The 25,408-nt window shown below is 29.4% G+C and overlaps 1 protein-coding gene across 1 annotated transcript; it reads left to right on the top strand.

Moving 5' to 3' along the window:
* Positions 1-23,870: 23,870 nt before the first annotated feature.
* LOC139870886 (uncharacterized) lies at positions 23,871-25,037 on the top strand. The gene is made up of 2 exons (XM_071858651.1): positions 23,871-24,521; positions 24,810-25,037. Exons 1-2 carry the CDS (start codon positions 23,871-23,873, stop codon positions 25,035-25,037), a joined length of 879 nt encoding a protein of 292 aa, XP_071714752.1.
* The last annotated feature ends 371 nt before the right edge of the window (positions 25,038-25,408 follow it).

The raw sequence follows: 25,408 nt of genomic DNA, 5'->3' as shown, positions 1-25,408 counted from the left end.
TAGGATAGTATATGACTGTTGAAACAGGTTCGTAGAACGTACAATGTATCTTATTAATGTGAAATTTAAATATTCCTCGGGTATTACCTACCCGTTAAAATATTTTCATCATTAACAGTTTGTACAAAAGAATTTTTAATTCCAATCTTTATGAAAATATATATACATATATATTTTCTTCAGATATAATCATGGATTTAATGAGTTAATACGATATTAAACTCATTTGGTTTACCATTAGAACTAGAATACATAATCTCTAAAACATTTAGAGATTACTTAATCTTCATGAAGAACGAAGATAATCGATGTAGAACGATACGTAGAATGATGATTATACTCGAGGTACATAATGAGATGTTGAGGCATGGATTGTTGATGGTACTGGTGCTGTTACTGATGGTACTGTTGGTGCCAGTGATGTTGCTGAAGCTGGTACATTTTGCACCATATTCTCCGAATTGATTATTCGAGCGCGAAGTTCGTTGACTTCTTCGATTACCCCGGGATGATTGTCGGTCGGAACGAACGGATGAATAAGGTTTAGAATCTGAGTTATGATATAGTCGTGGTGAGATATTTGGGAAATGAGAGTGAAATGGTGTTACGAACAGGTTCGCCGGTAAGTGCATCAGGTTCTTCGCCAAAAGGTGAATTCGGTTAGTGGATGGGATCGCCTTCTGCGCGTCTCCATTGATTAAGTCGACTATGAATCCATCAGATGAATTGGGAATGGATGATTGGTTGATTCATTCTGGTGTCATTGCTTCCGGAGCCTATATGACTATCCATTCTGAATAACTGTCGGGATAACTATCGGAATAACTGTCGGAATCCGAGGGACTCGATCTAGTTGAGGGATTCATCCCGTACAATCAGATGAAGGAGTTTTCGATAAGAAATAGATTATAGGATGTAGATTAGTACCCTGCAATACATAATTTACATATGCATATATAATACTAAAATCTCATAAGTTACGGAGGAATCTACGGAAGCTGTCAGGCAAAGATAACAATAATAGATACGCTAAGATATGAATTAGCAGATACGCTAAGATTTGAATTTTGTCTATACACTTTTCATGCAGTCAATGCAATAAGATGTGTCTAGAGTAAGAATAATGAGCAGGTAATTTACTAAGGATGATAAGGAAATGATTTCCGACTAGCAATGATAAGCAAAACTTATGACATGCAGACACGGTCGAAGTCCAGACTCACTAATGCCTCCTAACGACTTATCAGTTAGACACACTAATGCAGACCTGGTTCGCTAAGACCTCTGCTCTGATACCAACTGTCAAGACCCATCCTAATCCATCTGGACGAAGTCCATATCGATTATAAACGATTCACAATAGTTGATTACATCGCGAGGTACTTGACCTCTATATGATACATTTTACAAACATTGCATTCGTTTTGAAAAGACAATCTTTCATTACATCTAAAGTTGACAGACATGCATACCATTTCATAATATATCCAATTATAATTGACTTAATAATGATCTTGATAAACTCAACGACTCGAATGCAACGTCTTTTGAAATATGTCATGAATGATTCCAAGTAATATCTTTAAAATGATCAAATGCACAGCGGAAGATTTCTTTCGTACCTGAGAATAAACATGCTTTCAAGTGTCAACCAAAAGGTTGGTGAGTTCATTAGTTTAGCATAAATAATCATTTCATAATTTTAATAGACCACAAGATTTCATATTTCCATTTCTCATAAACATATGTCCCATGCATAGAGACAAAAATATCATTCATATGGATTGAACACCTGGTAACCGACATTCACAATATGTATATAAGAATATCCCCATCATTCCGGGATCCTCCTTCGGACATGATATAAATTTCGAAGTACTAAAGCATCCGGTACTTTGGATGGGGCTTGTTGGGCCCGATAGATCTATCTTTAGAGTTCGCGTCAATTAGGGTGTCTGTTCCCTAATTCTTAGATTACCAGACTTAATAAAAAGGGGCATATTCGATTTCGATCATTCAACCATATAATGTAGTTTCATTTACTTGTGTCTATTTCGTAAAACAGTTATCAAAACAGTGCATGTATTCTCAGTCCCAAAAATATATATTGCGAAAGTATTTAAAAAGGGAATATTGAAACTCACGCATATAATTATTGTAAAACAGTTAATAAAGCATTTGCATGTATTCTCAGTCCCAAAAATATAAAGAGTAAAAGGGAATCAAATGAAACTCACCTAATGTATTTTGTAGTAAAAATATATATGACAACATTAGACAAACTGAACAATGCAAGGTTGGCCTCGGATTCACGAACCTATATCAATTATTGATATATCAAATAATATTAACACATATAATAAATGAGTAAAATAGTAAAACAAGTTTTATATATTATACTTGTTATATTTAATAAGTTATATGTTATATTTAAGTATTTTTAGTATTAACTTATTATAATTTATTATTTACCTATATAGCAAATACTCTTTAGTTAATTTAGTAAAACTATTATGTAATATCATTTAGTAAAATATATTAATATTGTAAATATGTTATAAATGTTATACATTAATGTTTTATATATAATATAATGTATTAAAATATAATAGTATATAATATGATTATGATATACGTAGTTATTATATTTTTATGTAAATAATATTTGTTTGTTATAATTAATAATAATAATGGAAATAAAATAATAATAATAATAATAATTATGAAAACTACCTTTAAAGCTTAAAAATAATAAATCGCCAGAGCCGGGACTCAAACCCGTGACCTCTCGCCCACCCATAACACACTCTCAAACCATTCCTCCACCGTTACCTTTCTGTTTTCTTTTATCTATTAAACTTATTTAACTTCTAATACTCCTATTGCCATTTCTTCTTTTCCATTGTCATCATCATAAGCAAATTATCTCAGCTCAGCATGAATTTAGTCCTCGGCCCAACTACTTAACTAATTGTAGTCCATTTTAGCAATTAGATAAGCCCAACTAATAATTCCATTATTTCTCTTCTCTTCTTATCAAAAAGAAATAAATAATATGCCACAGAGGGGGATTGAACTCGCGACCTCTCGTATAACACAACCACCCCTTAACCATCCAATCCGTTGTGTTTTTCTGAAATATTACCAACTCATAAATCTTTAACCCTTAATTCTCCTGTCTCCTTCTCCTTCTTCTTCTCTCAAAATACACGACCCAAAACCTCATACTCTTACTAATATTTACAAAAAAAAAACTTTAGGACTGCATATCCAATACAGAAAACAATTAATTGTGATAGTTGAATTGAAAAAAAAAATAATAATAAAAAAAATAAAATAAAAAATGAGTGCATCTGTTACTGCTGCTGTCGCTACAGGGGATAAAACAAATAAAAAAAATTCGATACATCCACAATATGATACTCAATAACTGTTAAATGTTATATTAATTGAAAACAAAACAACAAAACACAAAAAAAAAAAAATTAAAAAAAAAATATAAAGACTGCTGCTGTCGCAGCTCCAAAAAAAAAATTTGATTTCGTTTATGAGGAGGTTTTAGAAAAAGATTTCTACACGAAAGTGGTTTCAAATCAAACGTATAAACTTTCTGTAACCTCACTTGGATCCAAAACTTGGAATTGAACTCGAATTTTGCCAAGAACATCTTGTTTGACTTTTTGGAACTCGAACTTTGACTCGACAATTAAAGCTCGATATAACGAATTGAGTCTTGAGATTTTGAAGAAAGTTTGAGTAAAACATTCTTAACAACTTTGTATTTTTACATTTTTAAATATGATTCAAATTCGAGTTTTGAGAAAAAAGGAAAAAAAAATAAATAAATAACAAGTGCAGAGTGTATCGAGCTTTTCTCTGTCTGTTTTGTTTTTCTTCACAGCTATAAGTAATTTGATAATATGTAATGAGCTTGTGATCAATTGATAATGCAGTAATAATTCACTAATATTGTTTGTAGGGTTATTGAGGTGGACAGTGTTCACGGGCTAGAGAAAGAAAAGAGGAAGCAGACAGGAGAAAATTATATCCGTGACTTCATACACGTAATATCAGTTCTTATATATATATATATATATATATATATATATATATATATATATATATATATATATATATATATATATATATATATATATATATATATATATATATATATATATATATATTTGTTTTAAAAATTATTAACTAATAATAATAATTTCGATAATATTTATTAATAACAATAATAATATTAATCAAAAATAATACTAATAATAATATGAATAATGATAAAAGTAATAATATTAGTAATAATAATAATAATATTAATCATAATAACCAAAAATATTTAAATTACAACTAAATAATAATTTTATTCATTCTCATAGTAACATTTATTTTTAAGTATTAATTTTGATAATCGTAATCTAAAAAAATATTTCTATTTAACATTTATTATTATCACTAATAATGATATTAATAATAATGAAAGTAGTATTAATATAATCTGTCATTACTATAATATTTTAACTTGTTGTTACATCATATATTATATATGTATGTATGAATACATTAATAATGCTTTATATATATATATATTTATTATATATATATATATACGTTTACTATACTATTTCATAATAGCAATAGGTATTATAAATTTCAATACATAATATTCATACAATATACATATAATAATAATTATGTATAATTATCATATATGCTTATTATATAAATTCTTTCTAATAATAACCTTATTATATTATATTTTATTTTACATTTTTAATTTTAATGAGTTAATAACATTTTATAATTTCTAATACCTGCATTTATAATTATATATTTATATATATATATATATATATATATATATATATATATATATATATATATATATATATATATATATATATATATATATATATATATAATTTTAGGTGTTTGCAAACAGTTGTTCGTGAATCGTCGGAACTGGTCGAAGGTCAAATGATTTCATGAAACAGTTCAAAAATTTTGAGATTCAACTTTACAGACTTTGCTTATCGTGTCGGAAACATATAAAGATTAAGTTTAAATTTGGTCAGAAATTCCCGGGTCATCACATGTAATTTCTAAAGTCTTAGAGATTATCTATTCTAGCCCTAACCATAAATCAGATGAATGAACTAAAATGATATGAGGAAGAATAGAAATTCTGACAAGAATGGTGCGTGATTTACAAGCTAGACTTGTTTTATCAACATCATCAACAGTACCGATAGCATCACCAGCACCATCAGTACCGTCATCATCATCAGCACTAGCAGCACATATAACATCACAAGCTCCGACAGTTCAAGAATCACCGTGGACATCATCACTAATCAACAACACGTATATTGTATCAACAAGTTATGAAGTATTAACCCATTCCTCTGAAGAATTTATATGTATATCTTATATATATAAATTTTGAAACCATAATAAATCTTTCCGTACTAAGCTATTATGTGTGAATCTTAACTACTCGGTTAATTCATGTTATTAATATGCAAAAGTGTACGTCCTTCGTCCGCAACTTAACCGTCGTTAACTACAATCTCTGTCTCAATTCAATAAATTCCAATTCATAATAAATCAAGTGTATTATTCAAATATATGTATGATTTTACACTTTCATCATCGATGTACTCGAAACTTTTCAGACAACGTCAATCGTACCTTGCGAAGTTCACAAGAATTCCACGAACATCAACATCATGCATCAACAAATAACGAAGTATTGATTCAAAATTTCAATTACATTGAAGAAATACTCCGTAAAAGTTATTAATTTTTTAGAGTTTTAGGGATTATTCAATTCTAGTTTCAACCGTAAATCGAATGAATTTTATTTAATATTAGCTCATTAAATCTAGGTTACATCTAAAGAAAATATACACATATATATATTTTCATAAAGACTGTAATAAAATTCTTTTGTACAAAATATTAATTGTGAATTTTTTTTTAACGGGTAGGTAATACCCGAGAGATATATATAAATTCACAATTAATATGTTACATTCTTCGAATCTGATTAAGCAAATTATCAACTATACTTCCGAATTTCACAACAATATATATTCTTTCATGGAAATCAAAACAACCATACTCATTCAAACCCAATTACATATTCTGATTTTGAAACCTCGAAATTCAATTCGAGATATAACCAGTACCATCACTTTTAGATTCCTACATCTTTCAAAGCTATACTTTGACTTCAAAACTGTGCTAGAACATCATATGTAAATCAATGAATTAAAATCTGTGTTCAAACCCTTCGAAATTCCTGAAGACACTTCAAATAATGAACAATCGAGAAGATGATCCAACCACATGTTACCCACAGTTATGTACCTGAAAAACTCTTGAAACTAAAGTCATAGTTTAACACGTATCCGTGTCGGACCCTTTGGCATTTATTAGCTAAAATGACTTTTCAATTTCTTTCCAAAATAGTCAGTTTTGTCACAGCTCCAGCAAGTCAACTTCGAATTTTCAGTCGAAACAGCCTTATTATAACCTTGATATATATGTTGCCCTCTCGCCATCGTTATTGGGGAACCGTTTATGTTCCATCACATTAGCATTAAACTTACCAACAACTCCACTGATCTTTGACTTTCTGAAAAATCATTATATTTATCAAAACCCCATCATTTACTCATCTGCATCTTGTAACGAGAATTGCCATACGAATCATCGAAAATTAGCAATCAGTATTTTGAAATCTCGCAGCATGTCTACGCCAACAGTTATATGTGTGCATATAACGTCTATCTCCTGGACTTACATACTTCGAATGTGAAATTTATGAAAAACACCCTAAACTGCGAACTAGTTCTCAAAATGCTGATGAAGCAGCAAAAACTGTAAACAACCTTAACAGTAAAAAGTTTGATGATAAAGAATAGTGTGTTGGCAAAGCTCAGAAAAAGAAAAGGTTTGGAACTGAAAAACCGATTGAGCAAAGTATGAAGGTGGCTGTGGAAAAAATCACAAAGATGAAATCTACCTTCAAAGAATCCAAATGATTCAGTATCTGCTGAATTCCTTAGCAAATACCTTGCTCCTTACTCTAAAACCCTTGCGGACAATATTCTTCATCATCCTCTTATCTTAAATATTATAAGATATCATCGTGTCTTCCATTATAAATATCCTCCATATTTCTGAAGATATTTTCATAACCATTCTTATCTGAAATCATTTATTCCCTCACGATATCTGTATCACATCATAAAGGAAACTGTTTTAGTTTCTAAACATCTGAAACCTTCGAGTTTAAAAATAAGAATGTTTTGAAGTAGTGTTAGGGAACTGAAGCATGAGTTAGTATAATATAATGACACTTGATCAACGTGATTATATTACAGTAATTCATGCTGAGTTTCTAAATGGAACGTGATCATTCACAGATCATAACGTCATCATGTGCCATGTTACACAACTTTTGTATTCTATTTAATCTATAAAAAATATCAAGAAAATATTTTCTTGATGATTCGGTCTTTTCCAGGATATTCTGGTAATTTGAAAAATCAAGATCGTACCATTACGATTTCCTTCTTAGAACATTAACTATGTTCATTTCAAAATTCATATCTACGAATTCTGGACCATTACATATGGTGCTTAATCGCAAGAAGAGGAAACGAAAGAATGAAGCTCTGAAATAGAAATGGGAGTATAAATCGCAGCAAATAGAAGGGAGTATTAACTGGGGATGCCAATGATTATAGAAAAACAGAAGCAGAGACTTTGAAATATAAAGCCCAACAACAACCCAGAAATTACAAACCATATATATCGATACATATAGCGATGTAAAGACACGGGAGAACTAAAAGCACTATAAACCCAAGGGTATAGTAGAAGTAAATAGATTCTTCCGGCTGCAGATGAAAAAGAAGAATGACAGATATAAAAGTTAGGAATATATCAAGAAGCAGAACTGGATGGAACATATTGATGAATGCTTTAAAGTATGAGTTAAAAGAGAAAGAATAGAAGGTGTGAGTTGTAAGGGAACAAAGGGAGTGGATTTATAGTAAAATATCCGACAGAGTGATCAAAACAGATGATTGCATTTAAAGCGGATCCTAATTTCCTTGATTACTGAAGAATCAAATCTTATTACGAAGATATTCTCCAAATCTCTTGAACTTGGAAATCAATTCTATCTACATCAAAAGATATGATGAATTTACACCTACTCATTTCACTCTTTTGTGATAGCTTCACTAGTACTCTTCACAAAATCAAATGGTTTTATTCATAATACTCAATAATGATAAAATTCTATTTATCAACTCATAATTGTCATGAAAATATTCTTATTGTTATCCATGACGACCTCGATCAAATTTCGGGGACGAAATTTCTTTAACGGGTAGGTACTGTGACAACCCGGAAATTTTCAACCAAATTTAAACTTTATCTTTACATTATTCCGACACGATAAGCAAAGTTTGTTAAGTTAAATCTCAAGAATTTTAAATTGTGTTCATACGTTCATTTAACCTCGACCAAATTTCAATGATTCATGAACCATTATATGAACGGATATGATTATATATGTATATGTGTATATATTATAACTTGAAAACGTTAACAAAGTATTAGACATATAATACTTTACATCAACATATTTGTTTCAAAATATATTTAATATAAGTATCGATGGAATTAGAGGATAATATTAAATGATTGAATTATCAGATACATTGAATTATGATTTCGAGTCTCTGTTGAGAGGTCCACTTTGATTTAGGAAACATTTCCTTTTTAACGGTATCTGAAATAAATGGTAAAGTGATTTCAGGTAAGAACAAAGTGTCACTTAACAAGAGTTAGACAAAAGTTAGTAGGGATTCTTGTTTGATTTCCAATACATGCTCTACTACATTTCACTCGTGACTTTTGTTAAAATAACAATTTAGTTTTTATATTATTTAATGTGAAAGTGAAATTAGGGAATATAAATAACTTAGAAAATGGATATCGACAAGTGGAGTAAATCGACGTTTTACCTTAAAATGATTTTGAATATAAAATAATTTGATTATTAAAATGTCTTTGTAAATGTCTGTATATAAATGAAGTATATCAATTATAAACTTTAAAAATACAAATGTTACGAAATAATATTTCTTATTATTTTAAACTATTTCAAGATATATAAGTTTTGAGTATCATTAGTTTTGAAAAACTATATATTATATATTGTTAAATAAATACTCCAAATTTATATTTCGAAAGGAAAATATATATATATATATATATATATATATATATATATATATATATATATATATATATATATATATATATATATATATATAAAAATATATATATATATATATATATATATATATTTTAACTTATTCATAAAACGTTTCGATAATATGTATATACAACGAGACAAGGATTTATAGAAGCAAATGACCAAAACACTCAAATGAATAAGTAACACTTTAAGTGGGATTGTTTTTCATTGATTAAAGTCTAATTATTGTTAAAGATACGTGTCGCGAAACGTAAAGTACAAGTTTTCTAAGCGTACAAAAAGACGTTCGAAAAACCAAAACCGGCACGTAAGTCGAGCGTCAATGTACAATTCATCGTTGCTAAAATTACAAATCAACTATGCACGATACTATAATATAATATTTAATTAATTCTAAAGATTAAATATATTATATATTAAATAATATATATATAATTACTTATATTACACAAATGAAGTGTCGGCAAGAATATGATCTGTATTACATAACTACGCGATCGCATGGCCACACAAGCTAATTACCATGCGATCGCATGGGGGTTAGGTGGGCGTAATGTTGTTTAAAATGCATGATTTCGGTTCCATTTTTCATCCACTCTCTCAATTCTCTCTATAATGCTCCGTATTACTTATTTTATTTATTTATTTTAATTATTAATATTATTATTAAAGATTATTATTAATCTTATGATATTAATATTAGTAGTATTATTATAAGTAGTATTATACATAAAATACTACGACGAGGTCATCCGCGAGTTATTTCAAAACATGTTTTTCGAGCGGAATAGAGCTAAGGAAATTATGGGTTATAGCTATGGAGGTTATGGGTGTGGTTCGGGGGTATATCTCGTGAGGTCAAACCAGTATTTATCATCGTCATTGCGTCTACGTACTTTCCTGCAATATTGAATCTCAATATTGATACGTGAGCACTCATAACTTAACTTTTATATATTATTAGTGTATCCCTGACTAGTGCTCGAGTAGATATGATTATGCATGCATGTATGTTTAATTTAGTCGTTAGATTGTTTTGATGAATCCTAAATTAGATACACATGCCACTAGAATAAGGTATATGATATGCATGTCGTTGGAAAGCTGATGAAAAAATCATTAACTTTTCATTTAGATATCGAATTGTTTCGATGAACAGATTAGAAGTTATAGTCAACTGAATTTTAGTATTATTGTTAAAATGATTATTATTACTATCATCGTTATTATCGTCGTTATTATTATTATCTAATAATAATAATAATAATAATTATTATTATTATTATTATTATTATTATTATTATTATTATTATTATTATTATTATTATTATTATTATTATTATTATTATTATTATTATTATTATTATTATTATTATTATCATTATCATTATCATTATTAATGTAAATATTATCATTGAAAATTTGTTATTGTATTATTATTATTATTGTTTTTATCATTAAAAATTATTATAAATATTATCGTTATTATTGTAAGCTCTATTGAGTCGACAGCAATCGTCGATTTATTGGCGACTTGACTGACTCTTAGAGCCTAAATTAAATTCCAGGCAGGATTTAAAACCCATGGAAACTTGATTCTACCATTTTCATGGCATCTACTTATTTTTATTTTATTATTTTTTAAAAAAAACTTTTTCCTACTTAAAGGCCGGAGGTCCTCTCGGAAGCAATCTCTTTATCCGTCGAATAGAGAGAGGGATGACTTTATCTACTTTTGAGAGTATTTCACTCTAGGTGGAGAAATGACTTGTCTTTATTTTCGGATAGGGGAAGGATTGTCTACATCTCACCTCCCCCATACACCACTCATGTGGTATTGGGTTTTGTTGTTGTTGTTGTTGTTGTTGTTGTTGTATTATCGTTATTATTATTATATTTAGTAGTATTATCATTAATATTATTATAATACTTATTAGTATCATTATCATTAAAACTAATATTAGTATCATCCAATTATCATGATTGCTATTATCATCATTATTATGAATGCGATATAAAAAAGGATTAAAAGCCATTAAACAAATCGATTAGGAAATAATGAGTATGAGTATTATAATGAAATTTAAAATATGGTAAGATATTGATTTAGATAAAAAATATCATTTTTCATTATTTTTATCATTACTTTATTATTAAAAGTATTATTAATATAAAAATTATCATTTTTATTAAACTTATTATTGTTAATAAAAATATCATTGCTATTGTAAAATATCACTTTTATTATCATTTTAGTATTATTATTAATAAAAATTATCATTTTGAATAGAATTATTATTTTAAAATATTATTATTATTACAGTTAATATTAAAAAGTATCGTTATTATCAAGATTATCATGTTTAGAATTATCATTTTATCATAATTAATATCATCTTTAGTAAATATAAATATTGTTATTATTTTCATTAGTAGAATAATAATAATTACAAAATAATACAACTTTTACTTATTATTGCTAGCATCAATATTATTTTATCAAATAGATATGTGATACAAAGATATTTTTACCACACGTAATATAATTACATTAATAATACATACCACTATATTTTTATGATACTAAGTGAACTTTATAAATTTTATTAATTAAGATATATAAATGTATATTTTTATTATAAATAAACTTTAATATAAATTTTTATTTATTAATAAATGATTTATATTATTTACTCTAATAAAATTTGTTAAATATATAAAACGACTATATTTAGGATATATAATAATCATGTATAGATCTTGGAAGTCATTTTGGATCAAGTTGACTTTTGTTGACTTTTGCATATTAATCTCGAGCATTAGGATTGTGGTACACTATGACTTGACCTAAATTGTTAGACATATAGTGACCATTATATAAATATATATATATACTTAATATAGGTTCGTGAATCCGAGGCCAACCTTGCACTTGTTCAATGACGTCATATGTATTTTTACTACGAAATACAGTATAGTGAGTTTCATTACTCCCTTTTTAAATGCTTTTGCAATATATATTTTTGGGACTGAGAATACATGCGCTACTTTTATAAATGCTTTACAAAATAGACACAAGTGATCGAAACTACAGTTTATGGTTGGATTATCGAACCGAATATGCCCCTTTTTAGCTTGGTAGCCTAAGGATTGGTGTTTATGATAATTACCACCAATTGACGCGAATCTTAAAGATGGATCTATGGGCACTAACAAGCCCCAATCAGAGAATTTGAACTGCTTTAGTACCTCGATTTATCATGTCCGATGTGAGTCCCCGGAATGATGGGGATATTCTATATGCATCCTGTTAAGGTCGGTTACCAGGTGTTCACCATATGAATGAATTTTAATTCGCGAGTTACGCGTATCAATATATGAAATCTTGTGGTCTATTAAAATGATGGAAATGAATGATTATGATAAACTAATGAACTCATCAACCTTTTGGTTGACACTTTAAAGCATGTTTATTCTCAGGTATTAAGGAAATCTTCCGTTGTGCATTTGCTCATTTTAGAGATATTACTTGGAATCATTCATGACATATTTCAAAAGACGTTGCATTCAAGTTGTTGAGTTCAATAAAGATTATTATGACAAATTAGGTCATTTATAGTTTAGATATTATGAAATGGTATGCATGTCTGTCAACTTTTGATGTAATGAAAGGTTGTCTTTTGAAAACGAATGCAATGTTTATAAAATGTACCATATAGAGGTCAAATACCTCGTAATGTTATTGAAGGTCTGAGGTTATAAATACCCTCAATTTTCTATACTTAAAATGACTATTTTACCCCTAGGGTTTTTGCATGCTTATTAATATTAAAATTAATAAGTAATTTTCATACTTTAATACAACGTTAACTGAATATTAATTTTTAGTCGACACTTATTGTTAATTAAAGTTTATATTATTTACATAATATACTTTAGTTAATATTAACTAATATTAAAAATATCTGTGACACATTTATAAAATATAAAACTATAATGTAACTAAATTAATTAAATGATAAATTATTATAATTATTTATTTAATTAATAAAACAGAAAATAATTATTATTATTAATAAATCTCGAATAAATAATAATAAAGAGATAATTACAAAATAATTTCTAGAATATTCCAAAGGATAAAATTACAATTAATTTGATTTATTTAATTTGAATTAATTTAGTAATTATCTACAAATATTCTAGAATTATTCAAAAAGAATATGCCAAGAATATGCTAAACTTTTTTTAAAGAAAAAGAAATTAGTTTCCTAATCTAATTCAAACTCTTAACCATAACCTTAAAATTTCAACTATAAATAGAGGTCATAATCACTCATTCCAACTTACACCTCACAAATTTACTCTCCTCCCTCCCTCTTGGTTTTGGAAACAATCACCACTGACGACCACCGCCGACCACCACACGCCGCCTTGAGGTGTTGTAGCTCCGGCCACCTCCACCGCCGCTGGATTTTCCCATTTTTCATTTCGTTCATCTTATTTTGAGGTAGATCAACTTTTTCAACTTGTTTTACTAAAAGATAACATATAAAGATGAATGTATCAAGTATCTCTAGTTATTAAACTTGCTAATCTTTTTTAAGGATAATTACATTCGTTTTTATTAAAACTTAATTTTTCAGAAAATGAAAAGGTTTTATTTTCTAATTTTGAGTTCATATTTGGATTCTTCTTTCAAAACCCTTGAAAACGCATATATGGAACATGTTTTTTCGATTTAAAATGAATTAGTTATGATTAAAACAAGATTTTGGAATCGAATATTACATACATACGGGATTTTGTATAATTTTTCATTAAAATTATATACATATACATATATCTTTATAAGGTAAGTGAAATATATTTAATTTATATATTATAATTATCTTGTTTTACATGATAAATACAAATAATATTAAGATAAAGATACAAATTTATTTAAAGTATTATATCTAAATAGATAAATACAAATATATTTAGTATATATCTACAATTTTATATATATATATATATATATATATATATATATATATATATATATATATATATATATATATATATATATATATATAATGAATACATATATTAATATAATAATAATATCATATTGATAATATATTGGATAATTATCATAAGTATTTGAATATTTAAAACTATTAATATATTTAATATAAATTAATACTAATACACTTAAGTAATTATAATATATTTATAATTATTAAACTTATAATATAACGTAACTTATATTATAACAATACGTTGGTAAGATATAAACTATAATCACAACAAGATAATGTACGACTTTCAAAACTTCACCGCTCCTTACGGTAATGAGTGGATAATGTCTAGGTTTCCATTATGGGAATAAGGTTTTGGATTAAACGAAAGGTTGTTGACTTATAGTCCAACTGAAAGTTCCTGACCCTCGGTTATATTTTTGAGACGACATGTCCCAATCCATAAGGATGAATACAATAACATATGATTACATTGCGAGGTATTTGACCTCTATATGATACATTTTACAAACATTGCATTCGTTTTAAAAGACAAACTTTCATTACATCGAAAGTTGATAGGAATGCATACCATTTCATAATATCCAACTATAAATGACCTAATCTGTCATTTGCTTAATTATAACCTTTAATGAACTCAACGACTTGAATGCAACGTCTTTTGAAATAGGCCATGAATAACTCTGAGTAATATCTTTAAAATGAGCAAATGTACAGCGGAAGATTTCTTTCAATCCTGAGAATAAACATGCTTTCAAGTGTCAACCAAATGGTTGGTGAGTTCATTAGTTTATCGTAATCAATCATTTCTATAATTTTAATAGACCACAAGATTTCATTTATTCAATAATCATACACTCGTAAGTGTTTAAAATTCATTCATATAGATTGAACACCTGGTAACCGACATTAACAAAATGCATCTAGAATATCCCCAAACATATAAACATCGAAGTACTAAAGCAGTTCAAATTCTCTGACTGGGGCGTGTCAAAGCCCATATATCTATCTTTAGGATTCGCGTCAATTGATGGCAATTATAATAAACACCAATTCTTAGGCTACTAAGTTCAACATGGGCGATATCCAGTATAACAATTTAACCATAGAATGTAGTTTCGATTACTTGTGTCTATTTCATTAAACATTTATAAAAACGCATGTATTCTCAGTCCCAAAAATATATATTGCAAAAGCATTTAACAAAGGAGCAAATGAAACTCACAATACTGTATTTCGTAGTAATAATGCATATGATGGCATTGAACAAGTGCAAGGTTGACCTCTGAAATGACCCGTCCATATTACTATAAATGCAGTACGTTCTCATTGGTCCCATAGCGAGGTATTTGACCTCTATATGATACGTTTTAGAAAATATTGCATTCGTTTCATAAAAAGCACATCATTATTATACATAATGCATGTTTTAAACAATGGGCAATTATTTAAGAAATAATCCCCAAAATACATCGGTTTTCAAATACTACATACGTGACGTAACAGTCGAATATAATACATGACAAAGGTTTTATTGAATGCAATACTTTATTTAAATAAATGTATGAGACTCCATGCACAGCTTGCTCAGATAATGCAATATCGAAAGACTTTCTTAAGGACCTGAGAATAAACATGCGTAAACATTCAACACAAAGGTTGGTGAGATATATAGGTTTATCATCGATATAAATATAGACCACAAGATTTCATAGTTATAAATATATGTACACTCGCAAGTGTATAAAAGTATTCTATAATTTGTTGACCGCTTCGGTAACCATACTAAACCATTATTGTGGCATATTCCCTTTATTATGAAATCTCCCTACACTGTACCAAGTGTAGTAAAAATGAAGTACTATGCAACCGTTTACGATACTAGAGCGACTATCCCGGTTGGGGTTGTCAAACCCGATAGATCTATCAATAGGATTCGCGTATACATGTTCTTACAACATGTAAATATTAGTTACAAGCTATTAGGGAAGATATGCAAAGTGGTACAACTCAACGTAGAATATATTTTAAGTACTTGTGTCTATGGCGTAAAACATAAAATGCATGTATTCTCATCCCAAAATATTTGTAGAGTTTAAAAATGGGACTATATACTCACAGTAGTAAAAGTATATTAATAATAAGTTTTCAACTTATTAAAAATATGACCGGCATCCTTGAATTCACGAACCTATAACAATAATAACGATTCAGATAATAATACGACATATGAATAAAATAAAGCAAGTTCATAGAATACTTATATAATAATTTTTAACATTTTTGTTAGTAGTCCATTGTTAGTAGTCCTTTGTTAGTAGTCCAAAATAGTTCGAAAAGTCCAACAGTCCAATAATCGGTATATATATATATATATATATATATATATATATATATATATATATATATATATATATATATATATATGTATGTATGTATATATATGTATGTATGTATATAAAATCTTAGAATTACCCCCACGACGTATTGTATATGTATTGTCTTTGTATCAATCCAGAGACGTATTGTATACGTATTGTCTTAGAATTAACTAAGACGTATTGTGTACGTATTGTCTTAGGATTTATCAAAACGTATTGTATACTTATTGTGTTAGGACGTACCAAGAATATTATTATACATATATACAATCACAGAATTAACCAAGATTATAATATTTTATTATACTACTGATAACATGTCCAAATATATATAGGATATAGGAAAAGTTAACAAGGATATGGTTAATTTATTTTTTATAATATAAATTTCGTCCATACAACGTTAATTTTAGCAGATTTTGTTTTGCTCGCAAAATATTCATTACAACTCCGTTTAAAGTGAATCAAATTGCTATGGATTCACTAAGAAGTAAATTTTACAAAACCAATTCGAAAAGTTCATCCCAAGTAGTAATTTTTAGAGCTTTACCCTCTTTTTGTGTCGGTGGACAGATTTGGAAAAATCCCTGCATCCACCCAATATATGATTTTTGATAAAATACTTCCACTTTGTCCAAAATCATGAAAAAAATACTGGAAGTCTTATTTATATATATTAACATATTTCCAAAGTATTAGCCTCGAACTCAAAGTCTAAGATAGGTTTTTAATTTCCAACCCAAAACAGCCCGCTTTTTACCGAATGGAGATTAAAGGATATATGTTAATTTTCAAGGTGTTCTTCATATGTACAAGTTATAAGTTCTTATATTAACTTAATATAACATTATAAAAATACATATAAATAAGTGTTATTAGAGTTAAGTTAGAAAGATTAGATTAGTTTTTCAAACAAGCTTGATGTTCACCAAAACAAGTTCTAATTTTTACAAGTTTTATAAGTATAATAAGATAGCAACTATACAAGGAATTGAACAAGGATTTTGAGAAGTATTTTACCTTGATTATGAAGAGGAAAGTTTCTGAGATTAAAGTATGATATGAGATCATTCAAGTGTGTGTTTTTAGTTTAAGAAAATGTGGAGTAAAAATGAGTTAAAATGGTCCTTATTTATAAGCTTATAATTTTGGCTTTTAGTGAAAATATCTAAGATAAGTTAAATTGTATTAAGTCATACATGACATATTAAATTAATTAGGTCATGGATGACATATTACACAAATAATTGCAGATTTCTATTGGTATATATCAATAGTAAATACTTCTAGAAGCTGTGTATAATACGGATAAAAATACTGTATGAATGCGAGTAGAATTCTTTGAGGAAATTGAACGGAAATACGAGTATAGCTATCCTTTATATGTATTGGTATATTATAAAATGTATTCAATACTTTTAAGGATGTATTTATACTCGTAATACATTATATGTAAATACATTTTAACATAAGTTAATTACGTCGTTTAAATAGTAATATATATATTTTTGAAAACTCTTTAAATTAGTAGTATAAAAATATATATATAATACTTTGTTAATATACTTAATGAGATATTTAATTATCATATTTTCAAGTTAAATATATATAAATCCATATATATACACAATAATTAAACAATTAAACAATTAAATCAAGTTATGACGTTCGTGAATCGTTGGAATAAAAGGGTGACCAAAAGCTTGTGTAAAACTCTTTTTGGAGGTTCAAGATTTATTAAAATTCATTGCTTATCAAGCCGGAATTATATAAAGATTAAGTTTAAATTTGGTCGGAAATTTCCGGGTCGTCACAATACCTACCCGTTAAAGAAATTTCGTCCCGAAATTTGATCGAGGTCGTCATGGCTAATAATAAGAATGTTATTATGACGAATATAAGTTGATTCATATGGTTTTATCATAATTGAGAAATATGGATAAAATAATTCGATTACTCGAAACGTATGAGTGAAGCTATCGTAAAAGAGTGAAATGAGAAAATAGGGATTCGTCTTATCTTTTGACGTCATCACGGTTGATCTCCGGATTAAAGAAAATCTTTGTAATCTATATAAGATTTGATTCTTCGGCGATTAAGGAAATTATGATCCTCTTCGATTTAATGCAATAATCTGTCTCGATTTCTCTGTCAGATATTTTACTATAAATCAACCTCCTACGTTTCATTATTTCCACATCTCCCATCTTTTATACTTTCTTCCTTTCTTCGTACTTCCAAAACAGTCGTCAATATGCTCCATCTAGTTTTAATTCTTGATATATTCTTGACTATCACATCTGTCATTCTTCTTTTTCATCTTTCACCGGAGGAATCCGTTAATTTCTACTATGCTCTTGGGTTTATAGTGTTCTTAGTTTTCCCGTGTCTTTATATTGCTATACACATCGATATACACGGTTTGTAATTTCTTCGCTGTCTTCGTGCTAACATTTTTCCTTATATTTTGGAGTTTCATGCTTTCGTCTTCTTTTCCCTACTTCAAGTCAAGCGAATAATGGTCTAGAATTCATAGATATGAAATTCGGAATGAACATAGCTAATGCTCTAGGAGAGAAATTGTAATAGTACAATTTGACTTGTGAAATTACCAGAATCCAAAGGAAAAGATAGAACTATCAATAGAATATGTTCTTGATATGTTTAGAGATTAGATTGAATGTAAGAGTCATGTAACATGGCACATGATGACGTTATGGTCTGTGAATCATTATGTTCCATTTAGAAACTCAGCATGACTTACTATAATATAATCACGTTGATCAAGTGTCATTATATTATACTAACTCATGTTTCAGTTCCCAACATTACTTCAAAAACATTCATACTTTACACTCAGAGGTTTCAGATATTTAGAAACTAAAACAGTTTTCTTTATGATGTGATACAGATAACGCGAAGGAATAAATTATTTCAGATAAGAATGGTTATGAAAATATCTTCAGAAATATGAAGGATATTTATAATGGAAGATACGATGATATCTTAGAATATTTAAGATAAGAGGATGATGAAGAATATTGTCCACAAGGGTTTTAGAGTAAGGAGCAAGGTATTTGCTAAGGATTTTAGCAGACACCGAATCATTTGGATTCTTTGAAGGTAGATTTCGTTCTTGTGATTTGTCCACAGCCTCCTTCAGGGTTTGCTCAATCCGTTTTTCAGTTCCAAACCTTCTCTTTTTCTGTGCTTTGCTAACACAATATTCTTTATCATCAACTTTTGACTGTTACGGTTGTCTACAGTTTCTGCTGCTTCATTCAGCTTTATCAAAACTTCATAGTACTGATTCATAGGCTGAAGTGCTATTCCAGATTTTAGAATTATAATTCCAGTAAATAACGTTATATGTATATGCAGAAATGATGTGAGATTCAAGAATAATTATTGATGCTTCCTGGGGTTTGGTATGACAATTATTGTTACAAGATGTAGATGGGTACGTGACAAGGTTTTATAGTGATCTTTCAGAGAGATTTAAGTCAAAGAGCAATAAAGTTGCTGGTAAGCTTACTACTAATGTGGTGGAATATAAAAGGTTCCCCAGTAACGATGGCGAAAAGACAACGTATATATCAAGGTTATAATAAGGCTACTCCGGATGAAAAGTCGAAGTTGTCTTTTTGGAGCTGTGACAAAATTCGCTATTTTGAAAAGGGATTGTAAAGTTATTTTGGGTAATAATAATGCTAAAGGATCTGACACGGATACGTGTTGAACCTTTGCTTAGGTTCAAGTGTCCTCCGAATGCATATCTATATGCATATATTCTTTGTATATATCGTGTGATTGGTTCATTCTCTCGATTTCCTTAGTTGAGATGTTTTCAAGAATTTTGAAGGGTTTAGACGCAAGTTGTCATCGTCAATATCCGTATAATGAATTCGTCGTGAATCTTGAATGATACGAATATCTTTATGAGTTCTGTGAATGAAAGTGATGTTCTAGTATAGTTTGAATTTAAAGTATGATTTTGAAGGATGTAGGAATTTAAGATTGATGGCACTTCTTAAATCTTGACTTGGATTTTGATCTGTCAAAATCAGAATATGTAATTGAATTGGTATGGAAAACGGTTGTCTTAAATTTTGTGAAATGATGTATATTGCTATGAAAGGAGAGAGTATAATTAACGATTGTCGAAACATCATTGAAAATGTACAGCGTAACATATTAATGTGAACTTAAGTATTTCTCGGGTATTACCTACCTGTTAAAATAAAATTTCACAAGTAATATTTTGTACAAAAGAATTTTTATTACAGCCTTTATGAAAATATATGTATGTATATTTTCTTCAGATGTAATATGGATTTAATGAGTTAATATTATATTAATCTCATTTGGTTTACGGTTGGAACTAGAAATGAATAATCCCTAAAACTTTAGAGATTACATAATCGCCGCGGAATATTTCTTCAACGTAAATGAAATAATGAATTAATACTTCATCACTCATTATTGTTGGTATCCCTCAGTGTCTGCGGTGCATATGATGTTGATGCTCGTAATGCATCTTGCGATGTTGAGGCTTGTGATGTTGTTGGTACTGCTGCTACTGGTGCTGGTAGTGGTTTGATGTGAGTATAGATGATGAAAATTTATTTTGTTTTGTATTGTGAAAGAAGATGTTTAAAGTTTCTTGAATAAAAAGAGAGGTCAAGAGCTTTATAAAGGGAATGAAATGATGTAGGATGCACTTGCTAATGAAGTTTTGCTTTTCATGACAGTAAATTTTTATTTTTTTTACTAAATAATTCACCATGCAAGATACGGAGTAAAGGTCGGATAGCCTCAATAATATTAGTAATATTATACTCGTTGCGGCATATCCTAGAAAGGAGAGAGAAAACGGTGTTACGAACATGTTCGCCGGTAAGTGCCTCATGTTCTCCACCGAGAGGCAAATTAGATTCATGAAACAGATCGCCTTCTTATTGTCTAAATTGATTAATTCGTCCACGAACCCACCCCAAATTCATCCAGAAGAGGTGATGACTAATTGGTTGGTTCATTATGGTTAGACTGCTCTCGGAGCTTAAATGAAATTCCATATCAGAATAGCTTTTAGAATCTGATGAACTCGAGCTTTGTGAAGAATCCGCCTTACACGTTCAGAGGAATGATTGTTGATATGAAAAAGATTTAGGACTTAGATTGATATTCTTAATACATAATTTACATATGCATATTTAATACCAAAATCCCATAAGTTACAAAGGAATTTACGGAAGATGTCAGGCAAAGTCTACCGTGATAGATATGATAAGATATGAATATGTGTCTATACACTACCTATGCAATAATTGCAGTAAGACGCGTCTAGACTTAAGATGATAAACAGGTAATTTCCGACAAGAATGATAAGCAAAACTTTTAATATGCAGATAAGGTCGAAGTCCAGACTCACTAATGCATCCTAACAACTATCAGTAAGACACACTAATGCAAGACCTGGTTCGCTAAGACCACCGCTCTGATACCAACTGAAACATGTGGGGATGCATCCCACTCAGTGCCTTCCCAGCTAACCGCCTGGTGACCACTGAGCCAACCATATTCGGACCGCGAGGAGTAAGAGCCAATGCTTCGTCACAGGTAACACTATGAGAACCCCCTCTACGATTAAGCCAACAACACAGCTTAAATCACCTCTGATACCAACTGAAATGACCCGTTCATATTACTATAAACGCAGTACGTTCTCATTGGTCCCATAGCGAGGTATTTGACCTCTATATGATACATTTTAGAAAATATTGCATTCGTTTCATAAAAAGCACATCATTATTATACATAATGCATGTTTTAAACAAGTGGGCAATTATTTAAGAAATAATCCCCAAAATACATCGGTTTCCAAATACTACACACGTGAACAGTCAAATATAATACATGACAAAGGTTTTATTGAATGCAACACTTTATTTAAATAAAAGTATGAGACTCCATGCACAGCTTGCTCAGATAATGTAACAGCGGAAGACTTTCTTAAGGACCTGAGAATAAACATGCGTAAACAGTCAACACAAAGGTTGGTGAGATATATAAGTTTATCATCGATATAAATATAGACCACAAGATTTCATAGTTATAAATATATGTACACTCGTAAGTGTATAAAAGTATTCTATAAGTTGTTGAGCGCTTCGGTAACCATACTTAACCATTATTGTGGCATATTCCCTTTATTATGAAATCTCCCTACACTGTACCAAGTGTAGTAAAAACGAAGTACTATGCAACCGTTTACGATACTAGAGCGACTAGCCCGGTTGGGGTTGTCAAACTTGATAGATCTATCAATAGGATTCGCGTATACATGTTCTTACCACATGTAAATATTAGTTACCAAGCTATTAGGGAAGATATGCAAAGTGGTACAACTCAACGTAGAATATATTTTAAGTACTTGTGTCTATGGTGTAAAACATAAAATGCATGTATTCTCATCCCAAAATATCTGTAGAGTTTAAAAATGGGACTATATACTCACAGTAGTAAAAGTATATTAATAATAACTTTTCAACTTATTAAAAATATGACCGGCGTCCTTGGATTCACGAACCTATAACAATAATAACGATTCAGATAATAATACGACATATGAATAAAATAAAGCAAGTTCATAGAATACTTATATAATAATTTTTAACATTTTATGTTAGTAGTCCATTGTTAGTAGTCCTTTGTTAATAGTCCAAAATAGTTCGAAAAATCCAACAGTCCAATAATCGGTATATATATATATATATATATATATATATATATATATATATATATATATATATATATATATATATATATATATATATATATATAATCTTAGAATTACCCCCACGACGTATTGTTTACGTATTGTCTTAGAATTAACTAAGACGTATTGTGTACGTATTGTCTTAGGATTTATCAAAACGTATTGTATACTTATTGTGTTAGGACGTACCAAGAATATTATTATACATATATACAATCACAGAATTAACCAAGATTATAATATTTTATTATACTACTGATAACATGTCCAAATATATATAGGATATAGGAAAAGTTAACAAGGATAGAGTTCAGTTGATCTCCTCAGTCCCGGTTTCTATGCAAATATATTGGTGTTCTGTCTTTATATTACCTATGGCTATTATTAAGGAGATTGAGAAACTTTTTCGTGGTTTTTTATGGTGCCAAGGCGAGTTCAAAAAGGGTAAAGCAAAAGTTAAGTGGGATATCGTTTGTTTGCCAAAAGAAGAGGGCGGATTGGGCATTAAACGGTTGAAGTTTTGGAACATCGCTTTGATGACTTCTCACTTCTGGAGACTAATGACATCTAAGCAATCCCTATGGGTGAGGTGGATTCATGAGTATCGTTTATCGAATTCTAATATATGGGAAGTTACTTCTAGACCTGATTCAGCTTGGAGCTGGCGTCGTCTGTTGCATATCAGACAATTCGTACGGAAGTTTTTTGTGTTCCAAATTGGCGATAGAAAGACAGCATCAGCATGGTTTGATAGTTGGAATGGTGTTCCTCTTGCTGAATTCATTCCTTTGTATGAGATTGTTAGAGCTGGATTCCATTTTAATTCTAAGGTGTGTGATGTTTTCAATAGTGAAGGACCAACATGGCCATCAGATTGGTTTCGTAAATTTACCCAGTTACGTTCTATTGCTGCTCCTCAGCTTTCTAATTCGAATGATACTGTGGGTTGGAGGGAAAATGATGCAGTTGTGCATAGGTGCTCAGTTTCTATTGTTTGGAATTCTATCAGACCGTCAGCTTCTAAGGTCCCTTGGTTTGATGCGATATGGTTCTCGTAAGTTATTCCAAAACATGTGTTTGTTTCATGGTTATTGGTTGGTGAGCGGTTGAAAACACAGGACAAACTTAAAGCATGGGAGCTGAAATCTAATCCTATCCTGGAATGTATTTTTTGTAAGCAATGCATAGAATCACATGCTCATCTTTTTTTTGAATGTCGGTTTACGTCGCATATTTGAGATAGAGTAAGCAGATTGATTCATCTTCCTATTCAAAGTTTTAAGTGGCGAGATATTTTGGGTATGATCATGTAGGTGCCGGGTCTCAAATTTGCCAAAATGGTGGTTGCTAAGCTATGTTTCGCTGCTACGGTCTACTTCATTTGGCAGGAGAGAAATTGGAGGATTTTTAGAAATTCTCGTTGGTCAGAGGATCAAGTTTATGATGTCATTTATAGTAATGTCAGGTTAAAATTAATGAAAGTTATTTTTAAGCCATCCGGCAATGTAGATAGGCTTAAGATGGACTGGCATCTTGGCTAGGGTGTCTGGTTTTTTGTTGTGTTTTGTTCTAGTTGCTTGAGTCTCTTTCGTCGACTTCGGAAGCTAGTGGTAGTTTGGCTGGGATGCTAGGCTCTCTAGTAGTAGCGGTTTTGTACTGTTATCATTCTTTTATTATTTAATATAATATTTGCTGGGGTAACCCATTACCCAAAAACTAACAAGGATATGGTTAATATAGTTTTTATAATATAAATTTCGTCCATACAACGTTATTTTTAGCAGATTTTGTTTTGCTCGCCAAATATTCATTACAACTCCGTTTAAAGTGAATCAAATTGCTATGGATTCATTAAGAAGTAAATTTTACAAAACCAATTCGAAAAGTTCATCCCAAGTAGTAATTTTTAGAG

Source organism: Rutidosis leptorrhynchoides, chromosome 10 (assembly GCF_046630445.1).
Source record: "Rutidosis leptorrhynchoides isolate AG116_Rl617_1_P2 chromosome 10, CSIRO_AGI_Rlap_v1, whole genome shotgun sequence".
NCBI lineage: Eukaryota > Viridiplantae > Streptophyta > Magnoliopsida > Asterales > Asteraceae > Rutidosis > Rutidosis leptorrhynchoides.
This window is presented reverse-complemented; position numbering and strand designations above follow the sequence as displayed.

Bases quoted from the DNA above. Each gene is read 5' to 3' on its own strand.
- LOC139870886 (XM_071858651.1), top strand. From the start codon at position 23,871: ATGGCTATTATTAAGGAGATTGAGAAACTTTTTCGTGGTTTTTTATGG. The intron at 24,522-24,809 runs GTCCCTTGGTTT...ATGATCATGTAG, and splicing joins TCAGACCGTCAGCTTCTAAG to GTGCCGGGTCTCAAATTTGC.